Here is a 26196-nt window from a genome sequence, read left to right on the forward strand (position 1 = left end):
CGAGAGGGGAGGGTGTGGGCTGAGGTAATAGAGGGAGGGAGGGAGGGTGTGGGCTGAGGTAATAGAGGGAGGGAGGGTGTGGGCTGAGGTAATAGAGGGAGGGAGGGTGGGTGCGGGCTGAGGTAATAGAGAGAGGGAGGGAGAGTGTGGGCTGAGGTAATAGAGGGAGGGAGGGAGGGTGCGGGCTGAGGTAATAGAGAGAGGGAGGGAGAGTGTGGGCTGAGGTAATAGAGGGAGGGAGGGTGCGGGCTGAGGTAATGGAGGGAGGGTGTGGGCCTGGGTACAAGAGGGAGGGAGGGAAGGTGTGGGCTGAGGTAATGGAGGGAGGGAGGGTGTGGGCTGAGGTAACAGAGGGAGGGAGAGTATGGGCTAAGGTAATAGAGGGAGAGAGGGAGGGTGTGGACTGAGGTAATAGAGGGTGTGAGCTGAGGTAATAGAGGGAGGGAGGAAGGGAGGGAGGGTGTGGGCTGAGGTAATAGAGGGAGGGAGGGAGGGTGTGGGCTGAGGTAACAGGGAGGGAGGGAGAGTGTGGGCTGAGGTAATAGAGGGAGGGAGGGTGTGGGCTGAGGTAATAGAGGGAGGGAGGAAGGGAGGGAGGGTGTGGGCTGAGGTAATAGAGGGAGGGAGGGAGGGTGTGGGCTGAGGTAACAGGGAGGGAGGGAGAGTGTGGGCTGAGGTAATAGAGGGAGGGAGGGTGTGGGCTGAGGTAATAGAGGGAGGGAGGGTGTGGGCTGAGGTAATAGAGGGTGTGAGCTGAGGTAATAGAGGGAGGGAGGGAAGGTGAGTGTGGGCTGAGGTAATAGAGGGAGGGAGGAAGGGAGGGAGGGTGTGGGCTGAGGTAATAGAGGGAGGGAGGGAAGGAGGGTGTGGACTGAGGTACTAGAGGGAGGGAGGGTGTGAGCTGAGGTAATAGAGGGAGGGAGGGTGTGGGCTGAGGTAAAAGAGGAAGGGAGGGAGGGTGTGGGCTGAGGTAATAGAGGGAGGGAGGGTGTGGGCTGAGGTAATAGAGGGAGGGAGGGTGTGGGCTGAGGTAATAGAGGGAGGGAGGGTGTGGGCTGAGGTAACAGAGGGAGGGAGGGTGTGGGCTGAGGTAACAGAGGGAGGGAGGGTGTGGACTTACATACTAGAGGGAGGGAGGGAGGGTGTGGGCTGAGGTAGCAGAGGGCGGGATGGAGGGAAGGTGTGGGCTGAGATAATAGAGGGAGGGAGGGAGAGTGTGGGCTGAGGTAATCGAGGGAGGGTGTGGGCTGTAATGGAGGGAGGGAGGGTGTGGGCTCAGGTAATCGAGGGAGGGTGTGGGCTGTAATGGAGGGAGGGTGTGGGCTGAGGTAATACAGGGAGGGAGGGAAGGAGGGTGTGGACTGAGGTACTAGAGGGAGGGAGGGAGAATGGGCTGAGGTAATGGAGGGAGGGCGAGTGTGGGCTGAGGTAATGGAGGGAGGGAGGGTGTGGGCTGAGGTAATAGAGGGAGGGAGGGTGTGGGCTGAGGTAATAGAGGGAGGGAGGGAGGGTGTGGGCTGAGGTAATAGAGGGAGGGAGGGTGTGAACTGAGGTAATAGAGGGAGGGAGGGAGGGTGAGTGTGGGCTGAGGTAATAGAGGGAGGGAGGGTGAGTGTGGGCTGAGGTAATAGAGGGAGGGAGGGTGAGTGTGGGCTGAGGTAATAGAGGGAGGGAGGGTGTGGACTGAGGTAATAGAGGAAGTGAGGGAGAGTGTGGGCTGAGGTAATAGAGGGAGGGAGGGTGTGGGCTGAGGTAATAGAGTGAGGGAGGGAGGGTGTGGGCTGAGGTAATAGAGGGAGGGAGGGAAGGAGGGTGTGGACTGAGGTACTAGAGGGAGGGAGGGAGAGTGTGGGCTGAGGTAATAGAGGGAGGGAGAGTGTGGGCTGAGGTAATGGAGGGAGGGAGGGTGTGGGCTGAGGTAAAAGAGGGAGGGAGGGAGGGAGGGTGTGGGCTGAGCTAAAAGAGGGAGGGAGGGTGTGGGCTGAGGTAATAGAGGGAGGGAGGGAAGGAGTGTGTGGGCCTGGGTTCAAGAGGGAGGGAGGGAAGGTGTGGGCTGAGGTAATAGAGGTAGGGAGGGAGAGTGTGGGCAGAGGTAATAGAGGGAGGGAGGGAGAGTGTGAGTTGAGGTAATAGAGGGAGGGAGGGAGAGTGTGGGCTGAGGTAATAGAGGGAGGGAGGGTGTGGACTGAGGTAATAGAGGGAGGGAGGGTGTGGACTGAGGTAATAGAGGGAGGGAGGGCGAGTGTGGGCTGAGGTAATAGAGGGTGGGAGCGTGAGTGTGGGCTGAGGTACTCGAGGGAGGGAGGGTGAGTGTGGGCTGAGGTAATAGAGGGAGGGAGGGAGGGAGAGTGTGGGCTGAGGTAATAGAGGGAGGGAGGGTGAGTGTGGGCTGAGGTAATAGAGGGAGGGAGGGAGAGTGTGGGCTGAGGTAATAGAGAGAGGGAGGGAGAGTGTGGGCTGAGGTAATAGAGGGAGGGAGGGTGTGAACTGAGGTAATAGAGGGAGGGAGGGTGAGTGTGGGCTGAGGTAATAGAGGAAGGGAGGGTGTGAACTGAGGTAATAGAGGGAGGGAGGGTGAGTGTGGGCTGAGGTAATAGAGGGAGGGAGGGAGAGTGTGGGCTGAGGTAATAGAGGGAGGGAGGGAGAGTGTGGGCTGAGGTAATAGAGGGAGGGAGGGAGAGTGTGGGCTGAGGTAATAGAGGGAGGGAGGGTGTGAACTGAGGTAATAGAGGGAGGGAGGGTGTGGGCTGAGGTAATAGAGGGAGGGAGGGTGTGGTTGGAGGTCATCGAGTGAGGGAGGGTGTGAACTGAGGTACTAGAGGGAGGGAGAGTGTGGGCTGAGGTAATAGAGGAAGGGAGGGAGGGTGTGGACTCAGGTAATAGAGGGAGGGAGGGTGTGGGCTGAGGTAATAGAGAGAGGGAGGGAGGGAGGGTGTGGGCTGAGGTAATAGAGGGAGGGAGGGAGGGTGTGGACTGAGGTACTAGAGGGAGGGAGGGAGGGTGTGGACTGAGGTAATAGAGGGAGGGAGGGTGTGGACTGAGGTAATAGAGGGAGGGAGGGAGGGAGGGAGGGTGTGGGCTGAGGTAATAGAGGGAGGGAGGGTGTGGACTGAGGTAATAGAGGGAGGGAGGGAGGGTGTGGGCTGAGGTAATAGAGGGAGGGAGGGTGTGGACTGAGGTAATAGAGGGAGGGAGGGTGTGGACTGAGGTAATAGAGGGAGGGAGGGTGTGAACTGAGGTAATAGAGAGAGGGAGGGAGGGTGTGGACTGAGGTAATAGAGGGAGGGAGGGAGGGAGGGTGTGGGCTGAGGTAATAGAGGGAGGGAGGGTGTGAACTGAGGTAATAGAGAGAGGGAGGGTGTGGGCTGAGGTAATAGAGGGAGGGAGGGTGTGAACTGAGGTAATAGAGGGAGGGAGGGTGAGTGTGGGCTGAGGTAATAGAGGGAGGGAGGGTGTGAACTGAGGTAATAGAGAGAGGGAGGGAGGGTGTGGACTGAGGTAATAGAGGGAGGGAGGGAGGGAGGGAGGGTGTGGGCTGAGGTAATAGAGGGAGGGAGGGTGTGAACTGAGGTAATAGAGAGAGGGAGGGTGTGGGCTGAGGTAATAGAGAGAGGGAGGGAGGGTGTGGACTGAGGTAATAGAGGGAGGGAGGGAGGGAGAGTGTGGGCTGAGGTAATAGAGGGTGGGAGCGTGAGTGTGGGCTGAGGTAATAGAGAGAGGGAGGGAGAGTGTGGGCTGAGGTAATAGAGGGAGGGAGGGAGAGTGTGGGCTGAGGTAATAGAGGGAGGGAGGGAGAGTGTGGGCTGAGGTAATAGAGGGAGGGAGGGAGAGTGTGGGCTGAGGTAATAGAGGGAGGGAGGGTGTGGGCTGAGGTAATAGAGGGAGGGAGGGTGTGGGCTGAGGTAATAGAGGGAGGGAGGGAGAGTGTGGGCTGAGGTAATAGAGGGAGGGAGGGTGTGGGCTGAGGTAATAGAGGGAGGGAGGGAGAGTGTGGGCTGAGGTAATAGAGGGAGGGAGGGAGAGTGTGGGCCTGGGTACGAGAGGGAGGGACCTCGATATCGATGTCAGGGAGTGAAATAACTCCACAGCAGCTGGTATCCCCTGAACAAGTCACCCCTGGTGCCAGCACCTTAGCCAACGATTGCGGTTTCTTCACTTCCCTGAAAACTATGGCTTGGCTACACAACCATTTCCAAGGCTGACTGTTCTTTTAATATTTGATGCAAAAGGTGCTAGGATGGAGGCCAGATTACTTAGAAACTTTCTATAGTAATTCCCCAATACAAGGAAAGACATAAACTCCAGTACAGATGTGGAAGCCAGGGCACCATTGATTGCCCTCACTTTATCTTCCAACAAATGTAACCTGGTCTTGTCAACTCTGTAGCCCACGTAGGACACTTGGGGTGCCTGGAACACACATTTTCCCCTTCCACCTTGGAGAAACATCTAAGGACTATATCCAAGTTCTCTAAGTGCTCCTTATTGATCTTCCCGGTTCTTAGCACATCACCTAGATAAATGGCAACCTGGGGTAGACCTTGTAAGATGTTCAGCACAGGTTAAAGATTAATTGGAGCATACTTCTGGGAATCCTCATCTGACTGCAATTACAAGTAGGCCTGGCTCACGTCCAACCTCGTGAAGTACAGCCCCCTGGTCAGTTTGGCACATAAATCCTCTCTGCAAGGGATTGGGTATTTATCCAACTGTTAAAAGTGGTTTACCATTTGTTCAAACTCCTCACAAAGGTGAACTGACAATCGATGTGGCAGGTGCTGCCCGTTCCATAAACTGCACTGGTTTGATGATGCCTTCCCTTTCCAGCCTCCCGATTTCTGACTCTACTTTTGCCCGTAAGGCAAATGGCACTGGGACAGGCCTTGCAGAATCATGGGATTACTTCCTGGTCAACATGGAAGGTGGCCTTGGCTCCTTTGATAGTCCCTAGACCTTCCTGAAAAGCTTCCAGGTATTTAATTAGGACGTCACTCAGGCAGCCATTTTCTAATTGGAAAATGTTGGGCCAATCAAGGTGAATCCTTCTCAACCAATTCTGCCCCGTCCAGCCTGGGCCTGAGCCTTTTACTACAATCAGTGGGAACTGAACCAACTGCTTCTCCTAAGAGACCAGAACCGAAGTTGTACCCTTTAATCTGTAAAGGTATAGGTTCTCAGTCTAACCGAGGTCCAACGCAAACTTAAAGGTTGGAGTCCAGAGCAAATTTTGTTAAAGACTGGTTCTACGATCACTGATATGGCTGTGTCAATATTAACCTCCATTAGAACCAGGTGACCATTTAACCATGCGTTCATTTTGATTGGTTCCTGTTTGGATGTTGCTAAGCAACTTAACTGCTCCAAACCAGATGTAAGTGGGCTTTCCAGGGTGTGCACATTGTTAGATCAATTATCAAATCCTGACCCTGAGCCATTCAGCCCAACAAGTCAACCCTAACTCTCTGAAAAGTAACCCACCCAGACCCCTTTCCCTCGCATTTTACATGTCCCCCTGACTAATGCACCTCACCTATACATCCCTGGGCAATTTCCCCTGGCCAATTCATCCTGACCTGCACATTCTTGAACTGTGGGAGGAAACCCACGCAGACACAGGGAGACTGCAAACTCCACACAGACAGCCGCCCGAGGCTGGAATCGAACCTGGGCCCCACTGAGCCACCGTGCCGTGATAGTGGATCCTGAGCCTGAGAGTTTTGTTAGTCAATTCGGGCCTAGTCAAACACTCTCTCTCTCTTGCTGTCCTGAGTCCACATACTGGCAGCAACAACAATGACTTGGTGGCGGGATATCTGAAGAAAATGTTAACTGTTTGGCCGAGGCTTGGATTTGTTTCGGGGTTTTGCTGTGGGCTGACCTAGAGTCCCTCTGTTCAGGATATGGCCTGAGTGAGGCTGTGTAATTGCCGTCACTCAAGTGGTGCCCCCCCCCCCCACCAAACTCAGTTGGCCTGGCGAGGATCTCCACTTCTGTCAGTGAACCCTGCAACGCATATGCTCCACTTGCCACATTTCCTGATGACAAAGTCAATTGCAGTGCGTGTTTAAAGTCCAGATGGGATTTAGCTAGTCGGTGCTTCTGCACGGTCACATCATTGATTCCACATAACAGTCTCTCACCATCTCATGAAGGGTTAAGTCATATGCCTCTGCCAATCATCTTAACCTAGTCAAAAATCCCGATAAGGATTCCCCTGATGTTCGAATTGCCAAGTAAAACTGAGGAGGCTTGGGGTTGTAATAGTCCTCAACTAAATCCCTCAACCCTTGAAAGGTTTTAGTATCCAGTGCCTCCGGGAAGGTTAAGCTCCTAATAGCTGAAAAAGCTGTGGGTCCACAAGCTGTCAAGAGAATTGTTCGTTCTTTCCATCTGCCCCAATGTCAGTTGCCCAGGAAAAAAATAATGCATTCTTTCCATATACCAGGCCCAGTCTTTGGCAGCAAGGCTCCCAGATTAGACCAGATTAACAGCCCCAATGAGGGAACTCATATTCTGAAGTCCAGCTGCCTGACCTGGTTCCAATCAGTACAGGGACTGGTCGTTAAGTCAGGGAGGGAGAGAGGGGCGCAGATGTTGAAGGGAGTGAGGGAGGGTCAGCTTTAGATGTTGAAGTGAGCAGTCACATTGTATCTGCCCTGTTATATGTGCAGTTAAATTCAGCCCACATCTCACCATGGGGTACATCTCATTATCCTGGGGGTTGCCATTGACCAGAAACTGAACTGACTTCACCTTTCAATCCAGTGACCACAAGAGCAGGAACAAGGAGGGTCACTGGACTCAAAACGTTGACTCTGTTTCTCTCTCCACAGATGCTGCCAGGCCTGCTGAGTTTCTCCAGCAATTTCTTTTTTTGTTTCAGAGATTAGGTAACCTGTGGTGCGTAACTCCCCTCCTGACTCCCCAAAGCCTGCCCCACCATCTCCCAGGCACAAGTCAGGAGGGTGAGGGAATACTCCCGACTTGCCCCTGGATGGGGGCAGCTCCAACCACACTCAAGAAGCTCAACACCATCCAGGACAAAGCAGCCGCTTGATTGGCCCTACATCCACAAACACCCACTCCCTCCCCCCCACCGACGCTATATTCCTTCAGTCAAAATCCTGGAATTCCCCTCCCTCAGGGCATTGTGGGTCAACCCACAGCACATGGACTGCAGCGGTTCAAGATGGCAGCTCACCCCCACCTTCTCAAGGGGGGCAACTAGGGACGGGCTAATGAATGCTGGGCCCAGGTAGCAACACCCACATCCCATGAGCCAACATAAATCAATTTTGCTGCTACCACCCTCTTCATGCACTGGGATCGCCACAGCCTTCCCAGTGTGAATTCCACGTCCTGTTTATATTCTCCATATTTTCCGGAGTGCTTTTACACTTAACTGAGTGTTTCTTGTGTTCCCGTCACCACACCATCCATGGTATTGTTGTTTTTTTTTCACCTATGACGTACAGCAGTAAATCGCCAGTTCTGAGGAAGGGTCACTGGGCCGGAAACGTTCACTCTGACGTCTCTCCACAGATGATGCCAGACCAGCTGAGCTTTTCCAGCGCTGTCCGTTTTTGATTTTGATTTACAACGTCCGGCAGGTCTTTGGGATCTCATTCGGTAAATCACCGGACCTTTCCAATTCAGCGACTTGCACAGCGACTGCGTTGCGGGAGTGAGTTGAATGTTAGCGACTGGTTCCAGGTGACACTGAGGTGACTGGCCTGGAGTGGTTTTGGCCACTGAGTCCATTGTCGTGGCTGGTCAGAACCCCAAAAGGGTGCAGAACACGCAGAAGGCCTTTCACGAGCACTGGAAGGAACAGTGTTGATATAAAAGTCAGAAACAGGGCAGGCATTTTGCACACTGGTCTTTTTCGGGTGTGATGGCGGACAATGTGAACAAGGCCCAGAATCAATCCACCCAGATGGGAGAGGGGTGGGGGGGGGCCTCTGCAGGATGGCACTTTGCTCAGTACCCCCGCCCAGTGGGAGGGAGGGTGGTTTGTCAGCTGGGAAGCGTTGGGCCCTGGTGATGAGAGCAGCTCTCACAGAGACCGAATCTGGTGAATGCCACAAAGTTCACACAAATGCCTGACCGGGGACAAATCTGATCCCGAGCCCTCTATTGCCACTTAGTGGCAAAGAAGGGAATAGCCGCACTTCCCAGCAGTCAACACCCAACAGGGTTGCAGGCCATGGGTTCAAAGGTCAAGGGAGGACAGAGCAACAAGGACCACCTCTGCCTTTGTCATTCCCATTGTGCAGCCTACCCAGGTCCATCAGCTGCATGGGTGGGACAAATGGCAACTGGAGTTCTGCTTCCGTCTGAATGGATGGCTGAGTGAGCAAGAGTCTGTGTGAGGTTCATCTGCAAATCCTCAGCAACAAGCACCCCCTCAGCACTGACCCTCCGACAGTGCGGCACCCCCTCAGCACTGACCCTCCGACAGTGCGGCACTCCCTCAGCACTGACCCTCCGACAGTGCGGCACTCCCTCAGTACTGACCCTCCGACAGTGCGGCACTCCCTCAGTACTGACCCTCCGACAGTGCGGCACTCCCTCAGTACTGATCCTCCGACAGTGTGGCACTCCCTCAGCACTGACCCTCCGACAGTGCGGCACTCCCTCAGTACTGACCCTCCGACAGTGCGGCACTCCCTCAGTACTGACCCTCCGACAGTGCGGCACTCCCTCAGTACTGACACTCCGACAGTGCGGCACTCCCTCAGTACTGACCCTCCGACAGTGCGGCGCTCCCTCAGCACTGATCCTCCGACAGTGCGGCACTACCTCAGCACTGACCCTCCGACAGTGCGGCACACCCTCAGCACTGACCCTCTGACAGTGCGGCACTCCCTCAGTACTGACCCTCTGACAGTGCGGCACTCCCTCAGCACTGACCCTCCGACAGTGTGGCATTCCCTCAGTACTGGACCTCCGACAGTGCGGCACTCCCTCAGCACTGACCCTCTGACCGTGGGGCATTCCCTCAGCAAAGACCCACCGACAGTTCGGCACTCCCTCAGTACTGACCCTCCGACAGTGCGGCACTCCCTCAGCACTGACCCTCCGACAGTGCGGCGCTCCCTCAGCACTGACCCTCCGACAGTGCGGTGCTCCCTCAGCACTGACCCTCCGACAGTGCGGCGCTCCCTCAGCACTGACCCTCCGGACAGTGCGGCGCTCCCTCAGCACTGACCCTCCGACAGTGCCCACTCCCTCAGCACTAACCCTCCGACAGTGCGGCACTCCCTCAGCACTGACCCTCCGACAGTGCGGCACTCCCTCAGCACTGACCCTCCGACAGTGCGGCACTCCCTCAGCACTGACTCTCCGACAGTGCGGCACTCCCTCAGCACTGACCCTCCGACAGTGCAGCACTCCCTTAGCACTGATCCTCCGACAGTGCGGCACTCCCTCAGCACTGACCCTCTGACAGTGCGGCGCTCCCTCAGTACTGACCCTCCGACAGCGCGGCACTCCCTCAGTACTGACCCTCCGACAGTGCGGCACTCCCTCAGCACTGACCCTCCGACAGTGCGGCACTCCCTCAGCACTGACTCTCCGACAGTGCGGCACTCCCTCAGCACTGACCCTCCGACAGTGCAGCACTCCCTTAGCACTGATCCTCCGACAGTGCGGCACTCCCTCAGCACTGACCCTCTGACAGTGCGGCGCTCCCTCAGTACTGACCCTCCGACAGCGCGGCACTCCCTCAGTACTGACCCTCCGACAGTGCGGCACACCCTCAGTACTGACCCTCTGACAGTGCGGCGCTCCCTCAGTACTGACCCTCCGACAGCGCGGCACTCCCTCAGTACTGACCCTCCGACAGTGCGGCACACCCTCAGCACTGACCCTCCGACAGTGCGGCACTCCCTCAGTACTGACCCTCCGACATTGCGGCACTCCCTAAGCACTGACCCTCCGACAGTGCGGCACACCCTCAGCACTGACCCTCCAACAGTGCAGCACTCCCTTAGCACTGACCTTCCGACAGTGCGGCACTCCCTCAGCACTGACCCTCTGACAGTGCGGCGCTCCCTCAGTACTGACCCTCCGACAGTGCGGCACTCCCTCAGTACTGACCCTCCGACAGTACGGCGCTCCCTCAGCACTGACCCTCCGACAGTGCGGCGCTCCTCCAGCACTGACCCTCCGACAGTGCCCACTCCCTCAGTACTGACCCTCTGACAGTGCGGCACTCCCTCAGCACTGACCCTCCGACAGTGCGGCACACCCTCAGCACTGACCCTCCGAGAGTGCCCACTCCCTCAGCACTGACCCTCTGACAGTGCGGCACTCCCTCAGCACTGACCCTCCGACAGTGTGGCATTCCCTCAGTACTGGACCTCCGACAGTGCGGCACTCCCTCAGCACTGACCCTCTGACCGTGGGGCACTCCCTCAGCAAAGACCCACCGACAGTTCGGCACTCCCTCAGTACTGACCCTCCGACAGTGCGGCACTCCCTCAGCACTGACCCTCCGACAGTGCGGCGCTCCCTCAGCACTGACCCTCCGACAGTGCGGCGCTCCCTCAGCACTGACCCTCCGACAGTGCGGCGCTCCCTCAGCACTGACCCTCCGACAGTGCGGCACTCCCTCAGCACTGACCCTCCGACAGTGTGGAACTCCCTCAGCACCAACTCTCCGACAGTGCAGCACTCCCTCAGCACTAACCCTCTGACAGTGCGGCACTCCCTCAGCACTAACCCTCTGACAGTGCGGCACTCCCTCAGCACTGACCCTCCGACAGTGCGGCACACCCTCAGCACTGACCCTCCGAGAGTGCCCACTCCCTCAGCACTGACCCTCTGACAGTGCGGCACTCCCTCAGCACTGACCCTCCGACAGTGTGGCATTCCCTCAGTACTGGACCTCCGACAGTGCGGCACTCCCTCAGCACTGACCCTCTGACCGTGGGGCATTCCCTCAGCAAAGACCCACTGACAGTTCGGCACTCCCTCAGTACTGACCCTCCGACAGTGCGGCACTCCCTCAGCACTGACCCTCCGACAGTGCGGCGCTCCCTCAGCACTGACCCTCCGACAGTGCGGTGCTCCCTCAGCACTGACCCTCCGACAGTGCGGCGCTCCCTCAGCACTGACCCTCCGACAGTGCGGCACTCCCTCAGCACTGACCCTCCGACAGTGCCCACTCCCTCAGCACTGACCCTCCGACAGTGCGGCACTCCCTCAGCACTGACCCTCCGACAGTGCGGCGCTCCCTCAGTACTGACCCTCCGACAGTGCGGCACTCCCTCAGCACTGACCCTCCGACAGTGCGGCACTCCCTCAGCACTGACCCTCCGACAGTGCAGCACTCCCTTAGCACTGACCCTCCGACAGTGCGGCACTCCGTCAGCACTGACCCTCTGACAGTGCGGCGCTCCCTCAGTATCGACCCTCCGACAGCGCGGCACTCCCTCAGTACTGACCCTCCGACAGTACGGCGCTCCCTCAGCACTGACCCTCCGACAGTGCGGCGCTCCTTCAGCACTGACCCTCCGACAGTGCCCACTCTCTCAGCACTGACCCTCTGACAGTGCGGCACTCCCTCAGCACTGACCCTCCGACAGTGCGGCACACCCTCAGCACTGACCCTCCGAGAGTGCCCACTCCCTCAGCACTGACCCTCTGACAGTGCGGCACTCCCTCAGCACTGACCCTCCGACAGTGTGGCATTCCCTCAGTACTGGACCTCCGACAGTGCGGCACTCCCTCAGCACTGACCCTCTGACCGTGGGGCACTCCCTCAGCAAAGATCCACCGACAGTTCGGCACTCCCTCAGTACTGACCCTCCGACAGTGCGGCACTCCCTCAGCACTGACCCTCCGACAGTGCGGCGCTCCCTCAGCACTGACCCTCCGACAGTGCGGCGCTCCCTCAGCACTGACACTCCGACAGTGCGGCGCTCCCTCAGCACTGACCCTCCGACAGTGCGGCGCTCCCTCAGCACTGACCCTCCGACAGTGCGGCACTCCCTCAGCACTGACCCTCCGACAGCGCGGCACTCCCTCACTACTGACCCTCCGACAGTGCGGCACATCCTCAGCACTGACCCTCCGACAGTGCGGCGCTCCCTCAGCACTGACCCTCCGACAGTGCGGCCCTCCCTCAGCACTGACCCTCCGACAGTGCGGCGCTCCCTCAGCACTGACGCTACGACAGTGCGGCACTCCCTCAGCACTAACCCTCCGACAGTGCCCACTCCCTCAACACTGACCCTCCGACAGTGCGGCGCTCCCTCAGCACTGACCCTCCGACAGTGCGGCGCTCCCTCAGCACTGACCCTCCGACAGTGCGGCACTCCCTCAGCACTGACCCTCTGACAGTGCGGCACTCCCTCAGCACTGACCCTCCAACAGTGCGGCACTCCCTCACTACTGGCCCTCTGACAGTGCGGCACTCCCTCAGTACTGACCCCACGACAGTGCGGCACTCCCTCAGCACTGACCCTCTGACAGTTCGGCGCTCCCTCAATACTGACCCTCCGACAGTACCCACTCCCTCATTACTGACCCTCTGACAGTGCGGCACTCCCTCAGTACTGACCCTCCGACAGTGCGGCACACCCTCAGCACTGACCCTCCGACAGTGCGGCACTCCCTCAGCACTGACCCTCCGACAGTGCGGCACTCCCTCAGCACTGACCCTCCGACAGCGCGGCACTCCCTCAGTACTGACCCTCCGACAGTGCGGCACACCCTCAGCACTGACCCTCCGACAATGCGGCGCTCCCTCAGCACTGACCCTCTGACAGTGCGGCACTCCCTCAGCACTGACCCTCCGACAGTGCGGCGCTCTCTCAGCACTGACCCTCCGACAGTGCGGCGCTCCCTCAGCACTGACCCTCCCACAGTGCGGTGCTCCCACAGCACTGACCCTCCGACAGTGCGGCGCTCCCTCAGCACTGACCCTCCGACAGTGTGGAACTCCCTCAGCGCCAACTCTCCGACAGTGCGGCGCTCCCTCAGCACTCACCCTCCGACAGTGCGGCACTCCCTCAGTCCCGACCCTCCGACAGTGCGGCGCTCCCTCAGCACTGACCCTCCGACAGCGCGGCACTCCCTCACTACTGACCCTCCGACAGTGCGGCACATCCTCAGCACTGACCCTCAGACAGTGCGGCGCTCCCTCAGCACTGACCCTCCGACAGTGCGGCCCTCCCTCAGCACTGACCCTCCGACAGTGCGGCGCTCCCTCAGCACTGACGCTACGACAGTGCGGCACTCCCTCAGCTCTAACCCTCCGACAGTGCCCACTCCCTCAACACTGACCCTCCGACAGTGCGGCTCTCCCTCAGCACTGACCCTCCGACAGTGCGGCACTCACTCAGCACTGACCCTCCGACAGTGCGGCACTCCCTCAGCACTGACCCTCCGACAGTGCCCACTCCCTCAGCACTGACCCTCCGACAGTGCGGCGCTCCCTCAGCACTGACCCTCCGACAGTGCGGCGCTCCCTCAGCACTGACCCTCCGACAGTGCGGCACTCACTCAGCACTGACCCTCCGACAGTGCGGCACTCCCTCAGCACTGACCCTCCGACAGTGCCCACTCCCTCAGCACTGATCCTCCGACAGTGCGGCACTCCCTCAGCACTGACCCTCTGACAGTGCGGCACTCCCTCAGCACTGACCCTCCAACAGTGCGGCACTCCCTCACTACTGGCCCTCTGACAGTGCGGCACTCCCTCAGCACTGACCCCATGACAGTGCGGCACTCCCTCAGCACTGACCCTCTGACAGTTCGGCGCTCCCTCAATACTGACCCTCCGACAGTGCCCACTCCCTCATTACTGACCCTCTGACAGTGCGGCACTCCCTCAGTACTGACCCTCCGACAGTGCGGCACACCCTCAGCACTGACCCTCTGACAGTGCGGCACTCCCTCAGCACTGACCCTCCGACAGTGCGGCACTCCCTCAGCACTGACCCTCCGACAGCGCGGCACTCCCTCAGTACTGACCCTCCGACAGTGCGGCACACCCTCAGCACTGACCCTCCGACAATGCGGCGCTCCCTCAGCACTGACCCTCTGACAGTGCGGCACTCCCTCAGCACTGACACTCCGACAGTGCGGCACTCTCTCAGCACTGACCCTCCGACAGTGCGGCGCTCCCTCAGCACTGACCCTCCGACAGTGCGGCGCTCCCTCAGCACTGACCCTCCCACAGTGCGGTGCTCCCACAGCACTGACCCTCCGACAGTGCGGCGCTCCCTCAACACTGACCCTCCGACAGTGTGGAACTCCCTCAGCGCCAACTCTCCGACAGTGCGGCGCTCCCTCAGCACTCACCCTCCGACAGTGCGGCACTCCCTCAGTCCCGACCCTCCGACAGTGCGGCACTCCCTCAGCACTGACCCTCCGACAGTGCGGCACTCCCTCAGCACTGACCCTGCGACAGTGCGGCGCTCTCTCAGCACTGACCCTCCGACAGTGCGGCACTCCCTCAGCACTAACCCTCCGACAGTGCGGCACTCCCTCAGTCCCGACCCTCCGACAGTGCGGCACTCCCTCAGCACTGACCCTCCGACAGCGCGGCACTCCCTCAGCACTGACCCTCCGACAGTGCGGCGCTCCCTCAGCACTGACCCTCTGACAGTGCGGCACTCCCTCAGCACTGACCCTTCCACAGTGCGGTGCTCCCTCAGCACTGACCCTCCGACAGTGCGGCGCTCCCTCAGTACTGACCCTCCGACAGTGTGGAACTCCCTCAGCGCCAACTCTCCGACAGTGCGGCACTCCCTCAGCACTTACCCTCCGACAGTGCGGCACTCCCTCAGTCCCGACCCTCCGACAGTGCGGCACTCCCTCAGCACTGACCCTCCGACAGCGCGGCACTCCCTCAGTACTGACCCTCCGACAGTGCGGCACACCCTCAGCACTGACCCTCTGACAGTGCGGCACTCCCTCAGCACTGACCCTCCGACAGTGCGGCGCTCTCTCAGCACTGACCCTCCGACAGTGCGGCACTCCCTCAGCACTGACCCTGCGACAGTGCGGCACTCCCTCAGTACTGACCCTGCGACAGTGCGGCACTCCCTGAGCACTGACCCTCCGACAGTGCGGCGCTCCTTCAGCACTGACCCTCCGATAGTGCGGCGCTCCCTCAGCACTGACCCTCCGACAGTGCGGCACTCCCTCAGCACTGAACCTCCGACAGTGCGGCACTCCCTCAGCACTGACCCTCCGACAGCGCGGCACTCCCTCAGTACTGACCCTCCGACAGTGCAGCACACCCTCAGCACTGACCCTCCGACAGTGCGGCGCTCCCTCAGCACTCACCCTCCGACAGTGCGGCGCTCTCTCAGCACTGACCCTCCGACAGTGCGGCACTCCCTCAGCACTAACCCTCCGACAGTGCGGCACTCCCTCAGCACTGACCCTCCGGCAGTGCGGCGCTCTCTCAGCACTGACCCTCCGACAGTGCGGCACTCCCTCAGCACTAACCCTCCGACAGTGCGGCACTCCCTCAGTCCCGACCCTCCGACAGTGCGGCACTCCCGCAGCACTGACCCTCCGACAGTGCGCCGCTCCCTCAGCACTGACCCTCCGACAGTGTGGAACTCTCTCAGCACCAACTCTCCGACAGTGAGGCACTCCCTCAGCACTAACCCTCCGACAGTGCGGCACTCCCTCAGCACTGACCCTCCAACAGTGCGGCACTCCCTCAGCACTGACCCTCCGACAGTGCGGCGCTCCCTCAGCACTGACCCTCCGACAGTGTGGAACTCCCTCAGCACCAACTCTCCGACAGTGCGGCACTCCCTCAGCACTAACCCTCCGACAGTGCGGCACTCCCTCACCACTAACCCTCCGACAGTGCGGCACTCCCTCAGCACTGACCCTACGACAGTGTGGCACTCCCTCAGCACTGACCCTCCGACAGTGCGGCGCTCCCTCAGCACTGACCCTCCGACAGTGCGGCACTCCCTCAGCACTGACCCTCCGACAGTGCGGCGCTCTCTCAGCACTGACCCTACGACAGTGTGGCACTCCCTCAGCACTGACCCTCCGACAGTGCGGCGCTCCCTCAGCACTGACCCTCCGACAGTGCGGCACTCCCTCAGCACTGACCCTTCGACAGTGCGCACTCGTTCAGTACTGACCCTCCGACACTGCTGCGCTCCCTCAGCACTGACCCTCCGACAGTGCGGCACTCCCTCAGCACTGACCCTCCGACAGTGCGGCACTCCCTCAGTACTGACCCTCCGACACTGCGGCCCACCCTCAGCACTGACCCTCCGACAGTGCCTACTCCCTCAGCACTGACCCTTCGACAGTGCGGCACTCCCTCAGTACTGACCCTCCGATAGTGCGGCGCTCCCTCAGCACTGACCCTCCGACAGTGCGGCACTCCCTCAGCACTGACTATACGACAGTGCGGCACTCCCTCAGCACTGACCCTCGGACAGTGTGGCACTCCCTCAGTATTGACCCCCCGACAATAGACAATAGATGCAGGAGTAGGCCATTCTGCCCTTCGAGCCTGCACCGCCTTTCAATATGATCATGGCTGATCATTCCTAATCAGTATCCTGTTCCTGCCTTATCTCCATAACCCTTGATTCCACAATCCTTGAGAGCTCTATCCAACTCTTTCTTAAATGAATCCAGAGACTGGGCCTCCACTGCCCTCTGGGGCAGAGCATTCCACACAGCCACCACTCTCTGGGTGAAGAAGTTTCTCCTCATCTCTGTCCTAAATGGTCTACCTCGTATTTTTAAGCTGTGTCCTCTGGTTCGGCACTCACCCATCAGCGGAAACATGTTTCCTGCCTCCAGAGTGTCCAATCCTTTAATAATCTTCTATGTCTCAATCAGATCCCCTCTCAGTCTTCTAAACTCAAGGGTATACAAGCCCAGTCGCTCCAGTCTTTCAGTGTAAGATAGTCCCACCATTCCAGGAATTGACCTCGTGAACCTACGCTGCACTCCCTCAATAGCCAGAATGTCTTTCCTCAAATTTGGAGACCAGAACTGCACACAATACTCCAGGTGTGGTCTCACCAGGGCCCTGTACAGCTGCAGAAGAACCTCTTTGCTTCTATACTCAATCCCTCTTGTTATGAAGGCCAGCATGCTATTAGCCTTCTTCACTACCTGCTGTACCTGCATGCTTACCTTCATTGACTGGTGTACAAGAACACCCAGATCTCTCTGTACTGCCCCTTTACCTAAATTGATTCCATTGAGGTAGTAATCTGCCTTCCTGTTCTTGCCACCAAAGTGGATAACCATACATTTATCCACATTCAACTGCATCTGCCATGCATCTGACCACTCACCTAACTTGTCCAGGTCACCCTGTAATCTCCTAACATCCTCATCACATTTCACCCTGTCACCCAGCTTTGTATCATCAGCAAATTTGCTAATGTTATTGCTGATACCATCTTCTATATCATTAACATATATTGTAAAAAGCTGCGGTCCCAGCACGGATCCCTGCGGTACCCCACTGGTCACTGCCTGCCATTCCGAAATGGAGCCGTTCATCACTACCCTTTGTTTCCTATCAGCCAACCAATTTTCAATCCAATCTAGTACTTTGCCCCCAATACCATGCGCCCTAATTTTACTCACTAACCTCCTGTGTGGGACTTTATCAAAAGCTTTCTGAAAGTCCAGGTACACATCTACTGGATCTCCCTCGTCCATCTTCAGAGTTACATCCTCAAAAAATTCCAGAAGATTAGTCAAGCATGATTTCCCCTTCATAAATCCATGCTGACTCTGACCTATCCTGTTACTACTATCCAGATGTGTCGTAATTTCATCCTTTATAATAAACTCCAGCATCTTTCCCACCACTGAGGTCAGACTAACTGGTCTATAATTTCCTGCTTTCTCTCTCCCACCTTTCTTAAAAAGTGGTATAACATTAGCCACCCTCCAATCCGCAGGAACCGACCCCGAATCTATCGAACTCTGGAAAATAATCACCAACGCATCCACGATTTCTCGAGTCACCTCCTTCAGTACCCTGGGATGTAGACCATCAGGCCCCGGGGACTTATCAACCTTCAGACCTAACAGTCTCTCCAACACCAATTCCTGGCAAATATAAATTCCCTTCAGTTCAGGTCCTTCAGCCACTGTTACCTCAGGGAGATTGCTTGTGTCTTCCCCAGTGAACACAGATCTGAAGTACCAATTCAATTCTTCTGCCATTTCTTTGTTCCCCATAATATATTCCCCTGTTTCTGTCTTCAAGGGCCCAATTTTAGTCTTCACCATTTTTTTGCTTTTCACACCTAAAAAAGCTTTTACTATCCTCTTTTATATTATTGGCCAGTTTATCTTCGTACCTCATTTTTCCTCTGCGTATTTCCTTCTTAGTAATCCTCTGTTGTTCTTTAAAAGCTTCCCAGTCCTCTGTTTTCCCACTTATCTTTGCTATGTTATACTTTTTCTCTTTTAATTTTATATGTTTCTTAACTTCCCTCGTCAGCCACGGCCGCCCTGCCTCCTCCTGGGATCTTTCTTCCTTTTTGGAATGAACTGATCCTGCACCTTCTGCATTATACACAGAAATATCTGCCATTGTTCCTCCACGGTCATCCCTGCTAAGGTATTGCACCATTGACAGTGCAGCACTCGCTCAGCGCTGACCCTCCGACAGTGCGGCGCTCCCTCAGCACTGACCCACCGACAGTGCGACACTCCCTCAGCGCTGACTCTCCGACAGTGCGGGGCTCCCTCAGCAGTGACCCTTCGACAGTGCGACACTCCCTCAGCACTGACCCTCCGACAGTGCGGCACTCCCTCAGCACTGACCCACCGACAGTGCGACACTCCCTCAGCGCTGACTCTCCGACAGTGCGGGGCTCCCTCAGCAGTGACCCTCCGACAGTGCGACACTCCCTCAGCACTGACCCTCCGACAGTGCGGCACTCGCTCAGCACTGACCCTCCGACAGTGCGGCATTCTCTCAGCACTGACCCTCTGACAGTGCGACACTCCCTCAGCGCTAACTCTCCGACAGTGCGACACTCCCTCAGCACTGACCCTCTGACAGTGTGGCACTCCCTCAGCACTGACCCTCTGACAGTGCGGCACTCCCTCAGCACTGACCCTCTGACAGTGCGACACTCCCTCAGTACTGACCCTCTGACAGTGCGACACTCCCTCAGCACTGACCCTCTGACAGTGTGGCACTCCCTCAGCACTGACCCTCTGACAGTGCGGCATTCTCTCAGCACTGACCCTCTGACAGTGCGACACTCCCTCAGCGCTGACCCTCCGACAGTGAGGCACTCCCTCGGCACTGACCCTCCGACAGTGCGGCATTCTCTCAGCACTGACCCTCTGACAGTGCGACACTCCCTCAGCGCTAACTCTCCGACAGTGCGACACTCCCTCAGCACTGACCCTCCGACAGTGCGGCACTCCCTCAGCACTGACCCTCTGACAGTGCGGCACTCCCTCAGCACTGACCCTCTGACAGTGCGGCACTCCCTCAGCACTGACCCTCTGACAGTGCGACACTCCCTCAGTACTGACCCCCCGACAGTGCGGCACTCCCTCAGCACTGACCCTCTGACAGTGCGGCACTCCCTCAGCACTGACCCTCTGACAGTGCAACACTCCCTCAGCACTGACCCTCTGACAGTGCGACACTCCCTCAGCGCTGACTCTCCGACAGTGCGGCGCTCCCTCAGCAGTGACCCTCCGACAGTGCAACACTCCCTCAGTACTGACCCTTCGACAGTGCGGCACTCCCTCAGTACTGACCCTTCGACAGTGCCCAATCCCTCAGCCCTAACCTCTGACAGTGCGGCCCTCCCTCAGCACTGACCCTCGGACAGTGTGGCACTCCCTCAGCACTGACCCTTCGACAGTGCGGCACTCCCTCAGCACTGACCCTCGGACAATGTGGCACTCCCTCAGTATTGACCCTCCGACAATAGACAATAGGTGCAGGAGTAGGCCATTCTGCCCTTCGAGCCTGCACCACCATTCAATCTGATCATGGCTGATCATCCTCAATCACTATCCTGTTCCTCCCTTATCTCCATAACCCTTGATTCCATTATCCTTGAGAGCTCTATCCAACTCTTTCTTAAATGAATCCAGAGACTGGGCCTCCACTGCCCTCTGGGGCAGAGCATTCCACACAGCCACCACTCTCTGGGTGAAGAAGTTTCTCCTGAGCTCTGTCCTAAATGGTCTACCCCGTATTTTTAAGCTGTGTCCTCTGGTTCAGCACTCACCCATCAGTGGAAATATGTTTCCTACTGCCAGAGTGTCCAATCCTTTCATAATCTTATACGTCTCAATCAGATCTCCTCTCAGTCTTCTAAACTCAAGGGTATACAAGCCCAGTTGCTTCAGTCTTTCAGTGTAAGGTTACCCTGCCATTCCAGGAATTGACCTCATGAACCTACGCTGCACTCCCTCAATAGCCAGAATGTCTTTCCTCAAATTTGGAGACCAGAACTGCACACAGTACTGCAGGTGTGGTCTCACCAGGGCCCTGTACAGCTGCAGAAGCACCTCTTAGCTTCTATACTCAATCCCTCTTGTTATGAAGGCCAGCATGCTATTAGCCTTCTTCACTACCTGCTGTACCTGCATGCTTGCCTTCATTGACTGGTGTACAAGAACATCCAGATCTCTCCGTACTGCCCCTTTACCTAAATTGATTCCATTGAGGTCGTAATCTGCCTTCCTGTTCTTGCCACCAAAGTGGATAACCATACATTTATCCACATTAAACTGCATCTGCCATGCATCTGACCACTCACCTAACTTGTCCAGGTCACCCTGTAATCTCCTAACATCCTCATCACATTTCACCCTGCCACCCAGCTTTGTATCATCAGCAAATTTGCTAATGTTATTGCTGATACCATCTTCTATATCATTAACATATATTGTAAAAAGCTGTGGTCCCAGCACTGATCCCTGTGGTACCCCACTGGTCACTGCCTGCCATTCCGAAATGGAGCCGTTTATCACTACCCTTTGTTTCCTATCAGCCAACCAATTTTCAATCCAATCTAGTACTTTGCCCCCAATACCATGCGCCCTAATTTTACTCACTAACCTCCTGTGTGGGACTTTATCAAAAGCTTTCTGAAAGTCCAGGTACACATCTACTGGATCTCCCTCATCCATCTTCAGAGTTACATCCTCAAAAAATTCCAGAAGATTAGTCAAGCATGATTTCCCCTTCATAAATCCATGCTGACTCTGACCTATCCTGTTACTACTATCCAGATGTGTCGTAATTTCATCCTTTATAATAAACTCCAGCATCTTTCCCACCACTGAGGTCAGACTAACTGGTCTATAATTACCTGCTTTCTCTCGCCCACCTTTCTTAAAAAGTGGTATAACATTAGCCACCCTCCAATCCACAGGAACCGACCCTGAATCTATCGAACTCTGGAAAATAATCACCAACGCATCCACGATTTCTCGAGTCACCTCCTTCAGTACCCTGGGATGTAGACCATCAGGCCCCGGGGACTTATCAACCTTCAGACCTAACAGTCTCTCCAACACCAAATCCTGGCAAATATAAATTCCCTTCAGTTCAGGTCCTTCAGCCACTGTTACCTCAGGGAGATTGCTTGTGTCTTCCCCAGTGAACACAGATCTGAAGTACCAATTCAATTCTTCTGCCATTTCTTTGTTCCCCGTAATATATTCCCCTGTTTCTGTCTTCAAGGGCCCAATTTTAGTCTTCACCATGTTTTTGCCTTTCACATACCTAAAAAAGCTTTTACTATCCTCTTTTATATTATTGGCCAGTTTACCTTCGTACCTCATTTTTTCTCTGCGTATTTCCTTCTTAGTAATCCTCTGTTCTTTAAAAGCTTCCCAGTCCTCCGTTTTCCCACTTATATTTGCTATGTTATACTTTTTCTCTTTTAACTTTACATGTTTCTTAACTTCCCTCGTCAGCCACGGCCACCCCTGCCTCCTCCTGGGATCTTTCTTCCTTTTTGGAATGAACTGATCCTGCAACTTCTGCATTATACACAGAAATATCCGCCATTGTTCCTCCACGGTCATCCCTGCTAAGGTATTGCACCATTGACAGTGCAGCACTCGCTCAGCGCTGACCCTCCGACAGTGAGGCACTCCCTCAGTACTGACCCTCCGACAGTGCGGCACCCCCTCAGCACTGACCCTCCGACAGTGCGGCACTCCCTCAGCACTGACCCTCCGACAGTGCGGCACTCCCTCAGCGCTGACCCTCCGACAGTGCGGCACCCCCTCAGCACTGACCCTCTGACAGTGCGGCTCTCCCTCAGCACTGACCCTCCGACAGTGCGGCACTCCCTCAGCACTGACCCTCTGACAGTGCGGCACTCCCTCAGCGCTGACCCTCGGACAGTGCGGCGCTCCCTCAGCACTGACCCTCCGACAGTCCAGCACTCCCTCAGCACTGACCCTCCGACAGTCCGGCACTCCCTCAGCACTGACCCTCCGACAGTGCGGCACTCCCTCAGCACTGACCCTCCGACAGTGCGGCACTCCCTCAGCACTGACCCTCTGACAGTGCGGCACTCCCTCAGCACTGACCCTCCGACAGTGCGGCACTCCCTCAGCACTGACCCTCCGACAGTGCAGCACTCCCTCAGCGCTGACCCTCCGACATTGCGGCACTCTCTCAGTACTGACCCTCCGACAGTGCAGCACTCCCTCAGTACTGACCCTCCAACAGTGCGGCACTCCCTCAGCACTGACCCTCCGACAGTGCGGCACTCCCTCAGTACTGACCCTCCGACAGTGCGGCACTCCCTCAGTACTGACCCTCCGACAGTGCGGCACTCCCTCAGTACTGACCCTCCGACAGTGCAGCACCCCCTCAGCACTGACCCTCCGACAGTGCGGCACTCCCTCAGCACTGACCCTCCGACAGTGCGGCACTCCCTCAGCACTGACCCTCCGACAGTGCGGCACTCCCTCAGCACTGACCCTCCGACAGTGCGGCACTCCCTCAGCACTGACCCTCCAATAGTGCGGCACTCCCTCATCACTGACCCTCCGACAGTGCGGCACTCCCTCAGTACTGACCCTCCGACAGTGCGGCACTCCCTCAGTACTGACCCTCCGACAGTGCGGCACTCCCTCAGTACTGACCCTCCGACAGAGCGGCACTCCCTCAGTACTGACTCTTCGACAGTGCAGCACTCCCTCAGTACGGACCCTCCGACAGTGCGGCACTCCCTCTGTATTGACCCTCCGACAGTGCGGCATTCTCTCAGTACTGATTATTGAGTGTTCACTGGGATTTCTAATCTATAAATAGGGGCAGTATTTTCAGTTGTTCCCATTGAGATTGTCATTTTGCACCTGTCTAACAGCTTACAAATGAGAGTACGTGCAGCTAACTGTTGAGTGCCATTTCTAAAGCTGTAATCTCGTACAGTTAATGAGAGACCGTAAAGATGGCCGGGTGGTTGATGTGCTGCTGGACCCCAGTGCAATCCACATCATCCACATCAACAGGAAGTCTCTGCCACTGCAGGAACCTCTGCTGTCAGCTGACAAGCTGGGAGTCTGAGCTTCCGACCCTGCGATACATGAGGGAGGAAGAGAGTCACGTGGACACTTTGTCCCAGGACGCAGTCACATCCACTCGGCTAGCCTGTTGTGAAGAGTTTCGGAATGGTTCTGTCCCCCTTGTTGGAACATTCTGTCACCAACCATCCCGAATAGCTCTCTGTCGAACAGCTTGGCTCCCACTTACAGGAGACAATGATTTCTTTTGGCAGATTCGGCCAAGAAAGTGAAGGATGTTCTCAGTGAGTTTGCTGGGAACGGACGACTCTCCAAGTACAGCACGGAACAGGTGAGGCCTTCAGAGATTCGCAGCTAACCTTGCCCCGATGTGGCAGAGCTGATGCCAACGTGTGCCCTGCCACTCGTGCCTGTGCTCGCTCACGGGCATCACTGGCTCACTGCACTGCCCCAAACATCTGATGAGGTTGTTGTCAGATCCAGTGTAGGCCTCAGGCATGTGCGAAGGCCTGTGGGGTCAGCGAAAAACCCTCCCTTTGCAGGATCAGGGTCTTCAGACTGGGGAGATTTGGGGCTGTTTCTGAACGATCCTGAATCTGATCCAGGAGGAATAATGTATTTCCTCCCCCATTTTGAAGGTCGATAGTCGTTTTTTTCTTTCGTGGGATGTGAGCATCACTGGCATGGCCTGCATTTATTGCCCATCCCTAAATGCCCCTGAATTCAGTGTCTCACTCGGCCATTTCAGAGGGCACTTGAGAGTCAGTCCCATCGCTGTGAGTCTGGAGTCACGTGTAGGCCAGACCAGGCAAGGATGCCAGTTTCCTTCCCTGAAGGACAGTACTGCACCTGATGGGTTTTTCTGCCAATCCATGCTATTGGTCATGGTCGCCATTAATAAGACTAATTTTATTTTCCAGCCTTAGTCATTGAGGTTAGATCCCACCAGCCCTCATGGTGGCATTGTGAACTTTTGGTTTCAGGATTAACTAGTCCAGTGACATTCCCATTACCAGCATTCACCATTGGACTTCATAGTGGCTCAGTGGTCAGCACTGCTGCCTCAAAGCACCAGGGACCTGGGTTCAATTCCAGCCTTGGGCAACTGTGTGGAGTTTATACATTCTGCGTCTGTGTGAGTTTCCTCCCGGTGCTCTGGTTTCCTCCTGCCACAGTCCAAAGATGTGCAGGTTAGGGTGGATTGGCGATGCTAAATTACCCATAATGCCCAGGGATGTGTAGGTTAGAGTGGATTGGCCATGCTAAATTACCCATAATGCCCAGGGATGTGTAGGTCAGGGTGGATTGGCCATGCTAAATTGTCCCATAATGCTCAGGGATGTGTAGGTTAGGGTGGATTGGCGATGCTAAATTACCCATAGTGCCCAGGGATGTGCAGGTTAGGGTGGATTGGCCATGCTAAATTGTCCCATAGTGTCCAGGGATGTGCAGGTTAGGGTGGATTGGCCGTGCTAAATTGTCCCATAGTGCCCAGGGATGTGCAGGTTAGGGTGGGATTGGCCATGCTAAATTGTCCCATAGTGCCCCGGGATGTGCAGGTTAGGGTGGATTGGCCATGCTAAATTGTCCCATAGTGTCCAGGGATGTGCAGGTTAGGGTGGATTGGCCATGCTAAATTGTCCCATAGTGTCCAGGAATGGGCAGGTTAGGATGGATTGGCCATGGGAAATTGCCCCATAGTGTCCAGGGATGTGCAGGTTAGGGTGGATTGGCCATGCTAAATTGTCCCATAGTGCCCAGGAATGTGCAGGTTAGGGTGGATTGGCCATGCTAAATTGTCCCATAGTGCCCCGGGATGTGCAGGTTAGGGTGGATTGGCCATGCTAAATTGTCCCATAGTGTCCAGGGATGTGCAGGTTAGGGTGGATTGGCCATGCTAAATTGTCCCATAGTGCCCAGGGATGTGCAGGTTAGGGTGGATTGGCCATGCTAAATTGTCCCATAGTTCCCAGGGATGCGCAGGTTCGAGTGGGTTAGCCAAGGGGAATGCAGGGTTACAGCGTGGAGGAGTGTGTCTTGGTGGGATGCTCGATGGGCTGAATAGCCTGCTTCCCCACTGTCGGGATTCTCTGATTTGGTTTTATTTTTAAAGGGTTCAGATTGTAAGAATTGCCTCCGTTGTGTTGAAACGGCAGCAGATTTCCCCTTGGAAAAGTTGTTCGATCGGGTCAGTGATGCCTGTTTGCATGTGCACCCTCTGCTTTGGTCTCTCTGCAGCATATTGATTTTGAAGGCTTTCGAACACTGATGACAATCTACCTGGACGTGGACGACATTCCCAGTCAATTTTGTCAGCATCTCTTTCGCTCCTTTCAGACAAAGCCAAGTGAGAAAGGTGAGGAGCTGGAAGGGTACCGAACCACAAAGCTGTACCATCCCTCAACATGTACGTTAGCTTCCTGCAGACTGCAGTCACCACTACGGACACCGTCAATGTGTTAGGCTTCACCTCGGTAGTGGGAGGGCACCAGACCCCTTTGACCCTCAATATTTGGGTATTTATTCTTCCCCATAAGCCCTCTCCCACAGCCCACTCAAGTGTCTCAAAGGATAGCAGCAACAGATATTCCAATGGATAACAGCAGCCATTCTTCAATGGGATAACACCTACAGATATTCCCCACCCATGTCCCTCGGCTGATGAATCAGTACTCCTCCGTGTTGAACAACACTTAG

General features: G+C 56.4%; 1 protein-coding gene across 2 annotated transcripts in view; it reads left to right on the forward strand.

The window, feature by feature from the left end:
- Positions 1 to 26196, forward strand: part of LOC122546469 (diacylglycerol kinase beta-like) — a 211190-nt gene that overhangs the window by 61521 nt on the left and 123473 nt on the right. For both annotated transcript variants that reach the window (XM_087985546.1, XM_087985547.1), the window contains exons 3-4: positions 23754 to 23830; positions 25738 to 25855. In XM_087985546.1, coding sequence (XP_087841672.1) covers positions 23754 to 23830; positions 25738 to 25855 — 195 coding nt within the window. The remainder of the gene's footprint in view (positions 1 to 23753; positions 23831 to 25737; positions 25856 to 26196) is intronic.

Source organism: Chiloscyllium plagiosum, unplaced genomic scaffold (genome assembly GCF_037043375.1).
Source record: "Chiloscyllium plagiosum isolate Xiang-an unplaced genomic scaffold, Cpla_swu_hap1 HiC_scaffold_53X, whole genome shotgun sequence".
Classification (NCBI taxonomy): Eukaryota; Metazoa; Chordata; class Chondrichthyes; order Orectolobiformes; family Hemiscylliidae; genus Chiloscyllium; species Chiloscyllium plagiosum.